Source organism: Dermacentor andersoni, chromosome 11 (genome assembly GCF_023375885.2).
Source record: "Dermacentor andersoni chromosome 11, qqDerAnde1_hic_scaffold, whole genome shotgun sequence".
NCBI lineage: Eukaryota > Metazoa > Arthropoda > Arachnida > Ixodida > Ixodidae > Dermacentor > Dermacentor andersoni.
The window spans coordinates 24513264-24525654 of record NC_092824.1 but is presented as its reverse complement, the minus strand read 5'-3'; the positions used below and the strand labels follow the sequence as shown (position 1 = coordinate 24525654).

Genomic DNA, 12391 nt, shown 5'->3' with positions numbered 1-12391 from the left:
ACTTCTGGCGGCGTTTACAGTAACGAACGGCACACGCGTTATCAGAATGATAGCATTGCCTGTTACTTTCCTGTCGGGAATGATAACGCGCATGCCGTTCGTTACTGGAAAGTACCAGGCTCGCCGCGTTAAAGAAAGAAAATGCGGACAAGCAGATGACGATTATCGTTGTGTGGCAAAAGGGTGTAATTATGCTTAAGAGTGTATGCTAGCCACCATACCCTTAGTATAAACATATCTTCTCTGTAAAAAAAAAAAAAAGTTTAACGCAGTGATTTTCGTCTGGCGACAAAAAAAAAAAAAAAAAAAAAGTCGCTTCCAAAGATTGTGCGCATCTATAGCCAAGCCGATCCATGCCTAAAGCTTCCCAAAATGGCCGACTGCATCGTCGAAATCGTTAATACACTCTAATCGTTCACTTGATTTTTCGCTGCATTGGAAATGCAAGCGGTTAATTTCGCCGAATGAAATGTCTCGACGCTTTTCAGCGCCTGTCTCGTGCTTCTGAAAAGAGCTTGCGGTGTTGGCGTGAACAGACAGGCAAGTGGACGTATTTATGCTACAGTTATTGAACAGTTACTTATCGATACATCTTGAAGTTAGCCTACAAGCTGTCGTTAAAAGTTCCGTCTTTCAGTAGACCTTGTGCAGCGTACTCTCAGCTCAATACGAAATTCTTGACTGCGTTCTCGAGTTTTGTTAACGGTAATGAGAAGGAGTTAGATAATGCACAGAGGCAAGGTTTTGTCTGGTCTTGCAGGAGTCCCGGGTGCTTTTTCCGCCGCGTACACTGTCGCAATCGTTACACGTCTGAGGAACCAGACTGGCGGCGCATAGGTAAAGCCGGCTGCCAGTGCAAGCCGCAGTCCCCTACATTGTCGCTATAAAGAGGAAAATTGTACGTGTACTAAGTGTACGCAACGTTTCTTTGTTTAGTATAATTTGGCGGTGCCTCCAGCAGACAAAATGTGGATCCCATACTGCTCCGTCGGTTTGGGCTCGGCAATGCCTCCGCGTGGCGAGCGCGTTTAAGAGAAAGCTTTAGCTCGGGTGTTCCAATCTAAATACATGTAAACGCAGTATTCGTTTTTCTCGGCAACCACTGCACCAAATTTGACGAGGTATGTTACATTTAAAACAAAAGCTTAGAATCTAGAATTTCTGCTGGGTACACAAAAGGTTTAAGCGAAACAATTGAAGCAAAGCGGGGCATGGTGCTTTCAGTGCCCAATTTTTTATAGAACATGTAGTTTTCCATTATAAAGGGGACTGTAATGTGATGTCTTTAAGTAGGGGGTTGTCTTATATTCAGAGTCGACTTATGTTTCAATATGAACGGGAATGAAGTGTTACGCAATCCTATTAACGAAATTTACCTCTGCTGTTTAGTTTCCATATTGTGCGTAGAAGCAACAGTGCGTGCACTTTCAGCTGCTCAGCTTATCTTCAATGCTGCTCTCATTTTGTAGAGTTCATCACTTGTGCATGTGCAACACATTGGCGGAGGCAATATGAACTGCATTTCTCACTAGCTGGACAAGTCGGAATGGCAATGCACCTTGGAGAACAAGACTCGAATTGTGAAAGTCTGGTGGTAAGTCTAAATTAATATATTTTCATTTATATTTGGTGTTCACTTTCCAGCGCACTTTCTATCCTATTGAAAAAACATTTAGCCCCGTTTGGCCTGTTTTTTGAGGGCCTTACATCAGGCCCCCTAGCAAGTTTTAGTTTACACTGCAATTTAAAGCTTCTTGAGACCCGAATACAGCCATGGGACATAATTACTTTTCAAGCTGGTTATTATTGCCTCCAGGCATGTTACGAACATAAAAGATGTTTTTTAATAACATAGTTTTAAATAACTGGCATCTTCTTTAAATGTCACAGTCATACGTAGACAGGCTAAGAGCTGCATCTCCAACAAGTGAACATCTCATGTTCGCTATGGTAAAAACTGTATTTCATTGCCTGAACACAGAGGTGAAGATGGAATTATGTGTAGTAGACTGTTACTTGGCTGCTGCACCCTGGATTTTCATGCATTAATGAGGAATTCAAAACGGACTTCAAGGTTGCTTCCTGCTGTTTGTGACAATGCAGAGGTCTAGATCAATTTAGTGTGAAATTTCTTGAAAGTAGATGAAAAGAATATGAGTGAACCACTTTCGACAGTTCCACATGCATTGGACTTCATATCCATGATGAATGTTTGGAGTAATGACTTCAGACTTCTGGCATTGCTTTACCGAAATAATCTTTTAAACTGGTTTATTATTAGAGGAGACAGAAGAAATTGAATGCCCTCTTACCATACCACCATGAGGTGAGCGTGACTGCCAACAGAGACACACTCTCCCTCTGCCTTGAGTAGCATCCGCAAGCGACGTTCCTTCCTCGCCTTGTCACATACTTGAGCCGAAGAACCACATCGGGTTCACGTGACTAGCACCACCCGCTTTTTTTTCTTATCCATTTTTGTTGCGTGGCACATTTTCCACCGTGGCATTGTGCAATCTGAATTGGGCGATTTACCGAAGTAATGCGTCATGGCGAGCGACACGACTGTTTTGCGTCGCACTGTTTGTTTGTGTTGCCTTGACTCTGGCTGGGTGTGGCGCTTTCTCGAGAGGGAGGAAAGTGGCGTTTCATTTGAAATTTCAGCTGTCTGTATGACATGCACAGATTTGTCATGAATATCTGTGTCATGTGCTGTAAGACTGTAAACTTAAGAACAGCATTAAATACATTCTCTTAGTGGTGAATGCAACGCATATTTATCTTTTGCGCACAAAGCAAATGTGAACAGTGTACAGTGCTCCCACTTCTGCGTCAGTCTGATAAAAAGGCCAACAAAGAGTGATACTGCACTAAATCAACTATCTTGAAATTTGGAGACATACTAGGGATGCTTCTGCAGCAGACATGATTGACCAGAGAGGTTAACAATGTACAGCTGCTTGCGGTGACCAAATGCACAGCACCATCAGTTTTGTGCCATGCTATAATTCTATCAAAACCGCCTAAAATTCTTGCAGCTTTTTAAGAAACGATTAGTGGCACATAAGTGTGCCTTTTTTTTCCTGTTTTTTGAATGTATATTTTGCTCCCACATAGCTGATGTGACTCAAAGGTTTATAGTCCTGAAAGCTTGTTTGCTTTGTTATGAATGTTACCAAAAACTTACGTGTGCAAGCTTACCTCTGCCCACACTGAACGCAGACACAGTGAGTTTATTTAGTATGGAAAGCTAAAGCAATGTAGTGGCTGCACTATTGTTATGAATATGTCGTAGTGATAGATGTTGCTGATTTTATGTAGTGCTTGTTTTCATCACTCAGGATATCACCCAAAATGCTAAGAGGCAAAAAAAAAATGTATATAATGTTCACAAGATATGGTTATGTGACGAGTAGAGACTGGGTGATGGCAGCCGATTGAGGGAACGAGCTCGCCTGCGGATCTTGCAACCACAAGAGGTTCAAGTAGATTTTATCGCATTAAAGTGTAACAAGTGACTAGGAAAAAAAAAGCCTGGGCATGTCATCAAAAGATACCACTGGGAACAAAAGTCTATGGATCTACACGCACCATGAAATACCCAATTTTTTTTTCTTACTTGCCATGTTGGCATACACTGGTCCACAGTAAAGTTGCAGAATGGGGCGGGCCCTCCATTTCATTCCTGCTTGACAAAGTTGAGATCTCTTAATTCCACTCTTTTTAACTCCCCAGAATGCCAAGAGTTGTACCATTCCTCCAACTTTAAATGAAACTCTTACTATACTGGCTCTTTCAGTATCTACCTATAGGTCACTATCTCTGCCGTGGTACTTGCCAACAAAATGGTATTCTACTTATTGCGAAATTCTGAAGTACTGGAGAGAGTTCCAATGACAAGCTTTAATTGCACCTAAACACTGAGCTTTAGTTGCCAAGAATGATTCTATTTAGCAAGAGCATGCTTGGACTACGACACAAGGATGGAGGCCAAAAACTTACTGCCCTTCCACTGCTGCGAAGTGGGGTGCAAGCGAAACTTGGGATCTGTGGCTCTTTGTAACGCCTCACGGCGAGGGCGGCACGTCAACGTCGACCCCTTTCTCAAGTTCCCGGTGGCATCAATCAAACACTGCCTGTTCTTTGGCCAAAGGCACAACACGTGGCCTGCTCCCACTGCCATTCCTTCAACACAGCCTGCTCTTCGGCAGAACAGACCAAACGCAGACTGCTGGGCCTGAACTGGTGTGGGAAACTGCGAGTGTCAGGCGAGCGAACACACCCTTTCCCTCCTCTGGAGGAAGGGGACGCCCGTGATTGGCTCATGCCTTGCGCTGCTTCTACTTACCCACCTTAAAGGCAGCGTTTGATGAACTGACAGTGGCTGAATCGGTTAGCATGGTGGTCTCGCAACCCAGAGGTCGGTGGTTCGAATCCGCAGCCTGATAAGCAATTTCTATTTTTGCGCAGCTTGGGTTTTTTCGCGCGGTAACACCGACACCAGTGAGGCAATACAAGCTTCTGTTAAAAAGGTCACAAATGGTTGCATCTTATGCCAGTTCCTGTGGACATTCAGTGTTATTTTTCACTGTCAGAAGTATCCTTGAAGAAAAAAGGGGAGGGGGGCCAACAAAGTATCAACACTAAAGAAGCAACGTCGACGTAGATGGTAGTTGAAATAAATCGATGATTAAATGTTGATTATGCTGTCATGTACGACGCACAAATTGTGTGGATCTGGCGAGCTTCAAGCTCACCTGTCAGCACTCTCATTGGTCTGTTGAGCATGTGTAGCGTTGGTAAGATTAGCATTTCCTCTCTTCAGCGTTGACTGCTGCATTGTGGCGTGGTGGAGCACTGCCATTACGAATCCCCTCACAAACTATGAGCTACCAAGCTGCACTAAGACCAGTGCACCAGTTTCACGTCTGTGCGCACTCAAGGATGACAGCACGCATTGCATGCAAACTCAGATGTGCATACATACAAATTCTTGATTACGTCTCTCATTGTACTGTTACACTAAGGTACGTTTTAATACTGCATAAAATTACTGCTTAATTTGCACATCACATAGCATTAATTATAAAAAATTCAGCATGTGCATATTATAGCCGGCTATAAAGAAAAAAAAGTTACAGAGCTCCTTCCAACATATCATGCTATGTTTCGCAAGCTGTTCCAACAATGAAATAGATGATTGCACAATGGTGGCCGCTTTTCATAAGTTAGCTTCGCTGGAATACATCTGTGTTAGTGGCAAAGCATACGAATTTGGTTTCGTGTCTTGGTGAACTGTGCAAGCTATTTCTGGCCCAAATTTCTTTTTAAAGAGTTGCACGCATTCATCATCCTATTTTAAAGTTCAATGCAGAATGAAGGTGCCTCCCTGCAATCTCCAATTATCATTGTCTTGCACTAGCTGATGCGAACTTGTGCTTTCAAATTTCATCATCTCACCTAGTTTTCTGTCATCCTTGACAGAATTTCCCTTCCCTTGGCACCCATTCTGCAACTCTAATGGTGCACTGGTTATCTACCCTATGCATTACATGGCCTGCCCAGCTTCATTTTTTCCTCTTAATGTCTACTAGAATATCGACTATCCACACTGCTCTCTTCCTGTCTCATTGTCATTTATCATTGCATTGCTCTTTGTACGGCCCTTAACATGTTCTCGAGATTCTTCGTTAACCTCCAGCTTATGTGCCATACTGCATGCTTAGAAGAACGTGTCTACCAAGTTGACATTTTCAAATTCCCTGATTTTTTCAGGTTTCACAGAACTTTGTTTTATGTCAAGATGGGCTGACACCATGTCACCTGATGCTGTCACTCTCTGGTAAGCATGTTAAAAAAATAAAAACAATCCAGTTTGAACAGTAAGGAGTAGTGGTTATTTTATTCGAAATAGAAAACTGAAAAGAGGGGTTTGTAAAATGCACAGCTACTAAAATATCTTCGAAAGAAACTCGGTGCCCTTTTACTCTGTGAAGGATGACCAGCAAAGCTGCGTACGTGGGCCCCTTAATGGTGAACTGCACCTCTACCGCGGGTCGGCCTGGTATTGCACTACCTATGGGATTGGCCCATGTGTGGGGAGTGCTTAAAGCCTGCTTCATCTCCGCCGCAGGTTTGACTGGCGTTTCACGACCTTCGGGATCAGCCCACATATGGGGAGTGCTTAATGCTTGCTTCACTTCTGCCTCGGGTTGGCCTGGTATTGCACTTTCTTCGGGATCGGCCCACCGTATGTAAAATTGTTGGTCTATGCGCGGATGCGATCTGCCAGATCCTCACCATAGACAGCTTCACGGAAAAAAACGTGGTCTGGCTCACGGCAAATAGAGTCAAACATTTTAAAATGCGAATAAAAAGAGATGCATACAAAAGCAAATAGAGCTATTTGTATCAACTGATAGCAAGCTCATTGGTATCATGCCCGAACTTTGTCACATATGAGATTCTCCAAGCAACTGGAAAGTCAACCTCAACTGTCCTGACATACTCTCAGCCTGCGCATAATGCCTCAGTGTTGCATTTCACTGCTTTAAGGGGTTTATTTTGGTTTGGATGTGGGTAACCTGCATCTTAGCCTCAGCCAACACTTTGCTTTTTGAGCGCAAGCTCCTTCAAAGAGGCGGCGGCACAGTTCCTTTCCTGATCATTCCTCAATGCAATGGTCCTTCCTATTCTTGTCCTTGTTACGCTGCGTGTTCGCCCCATGGATGAAGCATCCTTTTGGTCAGTTGTACCGTCCGATTTTTCAGACTCCCTAAGGGCCGCTACAATGTCAGAAAAAAAAAATGAATGCATGCCTTTTACTGCCCTTAAGGGCCCGAATCGCCACAGGCACGTCCGAAAAAGCTCTGAAGGTCTGCCAGTACACTTATTAGGCATATAGGTGCTTGCACTCTGACAGGAGACGGCAAGTGCACGTGAGTCTAACAATATATGTGCTGCGTCCCATACACTTCACCGCGTAGCATCACTGTGCTGAGGCAAAGCAGCCTTTCGAGGACTAGCAATATGCAACGCGCCGTGCTTTACGAGGATTGCAGAGGCAGAGTGGGTACCTTTGCTGACAGCGGTGAATTCTTTCAATGAAAAAGACAGCACCGAATGTCAAGAACCGTAATAGCATACCTAGGCCTAGCGTTCCCGCCATGGTGATTACAGTGGCCAGTGGATCTGCGTGTGAGAGTGTCAGTTCAAGGTGGTGAGATAACACGGTGGTGTTGGCTTTGATTAATGCCATATCAACTCTGCAGTTGCAGCACATTCGGAGTGCGGATCAATGGTGAATATCTCGGCAACAGTGGGGACAAATTACTAGTGATTGAGGACCTTAACCAAAAAAGTGTTAGAGTGGGTTTGAAGATTAATATGCAGAAGACAATGTTGAAGAATTCACATCGCCAGTCAGCCTCTAGAGTCTGTACAGGAGTAAGTCAGTTGCTCGTAAGGGACCCTGATCATGAAAAGGCAGACTCTAGAATAAAAATGGGGTGGAATGCATATGGCAGGCAATACCAAAATCATGGCTGGGAGCTTACCACTGTCATTGAAAGAAAAAAATTAAATTATGGGGTTTGACTTGCCAAAACCACTTTCTGATTATGAGGCACGCCGTAGTGGAGGACTCTGGAAATTTCGACCACCTAGGGTTCTTTAACGTGCACCTAAATCTAAGTACACGGGTGTTTTCGCATTTCGCCCCCATCGAAATGCGGCCGCCGTGGCCCGGATTCGATCCCCATCCTCGTGCTCAGCAGCCCAACACCATAGTCACTGAGCAACCACGGCGGGTGTCACTGAAAAGAAAAGTGTACAACTATTGCATTCTACTAGTGCTAACTTATGAGGCACACACTAGAATCGGGTAAATACCGTAATTCAACTTTGTGATATATGGTTCTTGCTTCAAAAGTTTCCTATGGCAAGCATAAATGGGAGTTGTCGACACGCGATCACACGTGTTGAATGCATACATTGTTTCCTACGCATCGCCGAGCTGCCACTAAAGGGGTCGCTATTGGGTTCACCATATGGGTCAACAGCGAGTCACTGTTCCAAGTTCAAGTTATCCTGTGAAGGCCAATTTTACAATCAAAATAAGAGATTCGGGACTGTAGAAATGTATGACTGCCGGCCAAGACCTTTGGCCAGGATTGAATTACCCGGAGTCGAATTAACAGAAGTCGACTGTACCATATGGCAGTGGACTTTGCAGCAAGAATGTATCTCCTACTACACATAGCAGAATATTGGCATGCTGCAGTGCTCAGTGGCTGCAGAACAGTAGACTCCTATAAATTTGATCCCGTCTGAAAGTCCCAGCCGACACACGTGCATTTCTATAGGTCCAAACTTCGGTTATTTTGATACTAAAATAGGCCTTCACCCAATAATTCCAACTTGAGCAGTCAGCATGCATGCTGACCCCTACAGTGAACCCAATAAGCGACCCCTTTGGTGACATACCTTAGAGGACAGTAGATGTGTGAAACAGACTTTATCTCCTGCAGGAAATGCATATTTTCTGTCTGCCCAGGAGGAGCTCCAAGCAATAATCACAGATCAAAACGTCTGATTGTGGTATTCACCATTTCTAATGTGCCATCTTTAACAAAACTTTCTTGGCGATTTTCGTATGCTTTACCGCATAACACGGGTGTATTGCGGCGAAGCTGACTTTGGAAAATTGGTTGCAATGTGCAACACATTGGACCCTTGTCCGTTTTTTTTTTAAAATAAAAATTGTGTGCGCATTTGATTTCTCTTTCATTTTAGGGGCTTTTGTCCCTTCTATGCTAGTTTACACTTTGGACACACAGGCAGCGGGCGTGTGTTTCACTCTGGGGCATGTTAGAATCTGTACGTAAACCATGGCAAATAAATCAGTCATGTGTGTTGGCATTTCTTCTGCATCTTCTTAAATTTGACCCACCAGATAATTCAATCTGTTTCGTCAGTCCCGTCAGAGTCGAATTAACGGAATGAAGTCAACTGCATTTTGCTTGCTGCTCAGAAGTATGAGCTTGAATAAATAACATAGCATTACAACACATAGGACATAAAGGAGACAAATGAAGTGCTGCAACATGTGCCAACTTGCCTAAGTTAGCACTATATAAGCTTGAACCCAGATGTGCCAGCTGCATTAAGGTTGTGACAAAATGTAAAATCGCATGTGTTGGAGACTCAGTAGGTTGGCTTTCCTTCTTGAAAAAGTGTTGCAGAGTGCCTGTTAAGGATTCACTGATTGATGCTGTCAAACTGTCAACAAGGCTGCCAAAAAATTATTCTTAATACAACCCTTTCATGGACACAACAAGGTAACAAATTGTTTTGTGTGTGAAGCATTACGAGTATATTCGTGATCAAATATTGTTCTTAAAAAGTGACCTCAACGAGACAGCACACGAGACTGCACAAGATCTAACTCACCGTGTGAGCCCGGACTCCCTCTCGGCAGGATGGGCAAGCGAGCGTGATCCCCTCGTCACAACGATCTCACCCAGCATTACAAGTTAGTCAAGAGAACCATGCCGCTACCGCACAAAGCACCCAATAAAGCACAAGAAGTCACGTACAGGTGGCTTCAGACAGGCACCTACGCATGCCCGGCCTTCCTGCACAAAATCTTTCCGGACGTGCACCCTCACAATGCGTGTCACTACTGTAAGGATATAGCTAGCCTTGATCACATGCTCTGGGCTTGTCTCCTGGTGCCAGGACCACCAAGGAAGAGTGGGACCGAGCTCCACGCAGCTCGGACCTTGAAGCACAGCTCTGGGCTGTCCATCGGGCCCGCGACGCGGCGGAGGGGCATGGCCTCTCTGTCCCGACGTGGGAGTGGCGCACTAATCGCACGTACCGACAGACGTCAAGAAATTTATTCATCCATCCATCATCAAAGCAGTTGTCAGAAAACATTCTGCAGGGAACAGCTAAAACACTATGCATTTCTCATTATAGCGATATTATGTGTGCGTGAGTTTAATAAATAGATAATTTGCAGGTGTGTGTATGGCAAATTCAGATGCTAACTTCACCAAAGTCATAAAAGCACACAGCGCTCTACTTAAAAGGAATCTGAGCATTTGGCCACTGTTGTGTCACTAATGTGCACTGTCGTAGCCGTTTTCATTACCAAGCAGAAATACACCCAACAAACTATTTTTCAGACATGCATGAGAATTCGGGTATCCTTGCAACACTGCCACATACCTCACAGAGGCAATTAATTATAAGCACAGCTGAAATTTCGGATGCTGAAACGCTTTGCCTTCAAAGTGCGGAAGGCACAACCATTGTAGAAAGTGTTGTATAATGCCGGTTTTCAAGCGTCAACTTTGCTGCAATATAGCTTGCTACGGGAAGAGGCTTATGCAATGTATCGTGGTGGAGCATACCAGCAGTGAAAAGGGGCCATTGTAAGATTGCATGATTTACATTTTTTTATTTACACACATACATACTCTCTTCTGTTACAGCACAAGCACCAAGAAGCCTGATAAGTGTTGTGGTTGGTCTACAAAATTAAGAAAAATTAAATTATGGGGTCTTACGTGCCAAAACCACTTTCTGATTATGAGGCATGCCGTAGTGTGGGACTCCGGAAATTTCTACCAACTGGGGTTCTTTAACGTGCACCTACAGTAAATTTAAGTGCACGGGTGTTTTCGCCTTTTGCCCCCATTGAAATGCGGCAGCTCTGGCCGAGATTCGATCCTGCGACCTCGTTCTTAGCAGATCAACACCACAGCCACTAAGCAACTAGGGCGGGTACAAATTAACTTCCTTGCCTACCCAAACAAAAATGTTTGCAACATGATGTGCGTGGTATACCGTCCTTGGGAAGGCAAGCTTAATTGGTTGCTGTTGGCTTTGTGTCTTGCTTCACTCTTGAGCAGCGCTTACTGACTGCACAGTAATAATAAGCTCCACCAAATGGCTAGATTACTTCTGTACTACTCCAAGTGTTCCAAGAAGACTTTTGGAACACGAAGTAGAAAAAAAATTTCTGCTCCTAAACTGCTCCAGAATGTCAACTTTGTGCTTGAAACCCTAAACTGTCTTGACCACCACTGAGGGGTTGATCTTGAACATCACTTATATACTTAAGATAAAATCTTGAGTAACACTTACTGGTTGTCTAAACATTTTGAAATGGTTTCACAGGTTCTAATTTAACACTTATATGCACTTTTTAAAACAACAGTGAATAACGATTTCGGTAACATATTTCAGTATTCTACAGTTGATTTGGAGGATTATGCGCCATCACTGGTCTGCAATTATGGAAGTTTAGAGATAAAAAAATGGGGGCACTAATGCCTACGTTTTACACATAGCAACTTGCTACCTATGCAACTTGCTATAAAACTGATTTATATAGTATTTGAAATTACCATAAGAGTATGTAAACAGCTGGGGTTTCATAGTTCTAGGTTCTTGTTATGTTTCAGACTAGCACCTCCCTTTAAATGGCAGTAAAAGGCATGCATTAATTTTTTTTTTTTTGGACTGCCTGAAGGCCAGAGGGTTCCTGGAATAAGGAGACCTCCCACCGAGAGTAGAACCGGGGCTTACTCCGGAACACTGTTTCCAAAATAAAAGCTTATTCCTCCTCCTGGACTGCCTGATTTTCTAAATGTTTTGTTTTTGCAGTCCTTAGGGAACCACCCACCGCCACCAAGAAAAAGCACTTTTGACTGTAGCAGTAATCAGTGATTCGCCTAATTGGCAAACAGTTCAGGATGCCAAACAGCCTCGAGACAGCTGTACCTCTGACAGAAGGCACTAATACACAGTGCAATGCACTGTTTCTGCACTCTAGACTGTGGGATTCTCATCCCGTACCTTGGGTCAAAGGAACGACAATCACAAGGGCATTTATTGCACCTTTCATAGATCAATGCCTGCTAGCCGAGTTGCTATCCACAAAACAATGCCGATGGGCGTGCGACAAATTGCGGAAGTCCGACTCACCGCGACCAGATAGCGAGCGAATATGTTCGCCCCTTGCTGGATCCTAATGCCTGGTCGTTCACGCGTACGGTCACGCGAACGGTGGCTCTTTCGCACAAGGCCTCACGAGACGATCTCGCAGAAGCATGGATCGGCGCACGGGCGGCACGTCCGTGCTGCTTGCCGTCCCGAACCAAAGAGGAAACGTGTTCTCCCTTGCGCCCCCAAGTAACCCTGCCATGAGGCGGCGTTAGCAGCGCAACACTCGCGCCATCTCTCGCGTGGCCTGGGGCCCGCGGCAAAGCCGCAATGCAGGAGACGGAAGCTATGCGGGAAAAACAACATATCAGGGGACGTGTGACAGTCGCGCATCCCCTCACGACAAATGTGATAAGAGCTGTATTATGTGACCTAT

General features: G+C 44.4%; 1 protein-coding gene across 5 annotated transcripts in view; it reads left to right on the top strand.

The window, feature by feature from the left end:
- Positions 1-12391, top strand: part of LOC126543014 (uncharacterized) — a 56944-nt gene that overhangs the window by 21743 nt on the left and 22810 nt on the right. For 2 of the 5 annotated variants that reach the window (XM_072285459.1, XM_072285461.1), the window contains exons 2-4: positions 489-540; positions 1470-1594; positions 5776-5842. In XM_072285459.1, the coding sequence (XP_072141560.1) occupies positions 489-540; positions 1470-1594; positions 5776-5842 (244 nt within the window). Of the gene's footprint in view, positions 1-488; positions 541-1469; positions 1595-5775; positions 5887-9404; positions 9743-12391 lie in introns of those variants that run through there. The other 3 variants (XM_072285462.1, XR_011891060.1, XM_072285460.1) reach the window with 3 other exon arrangements.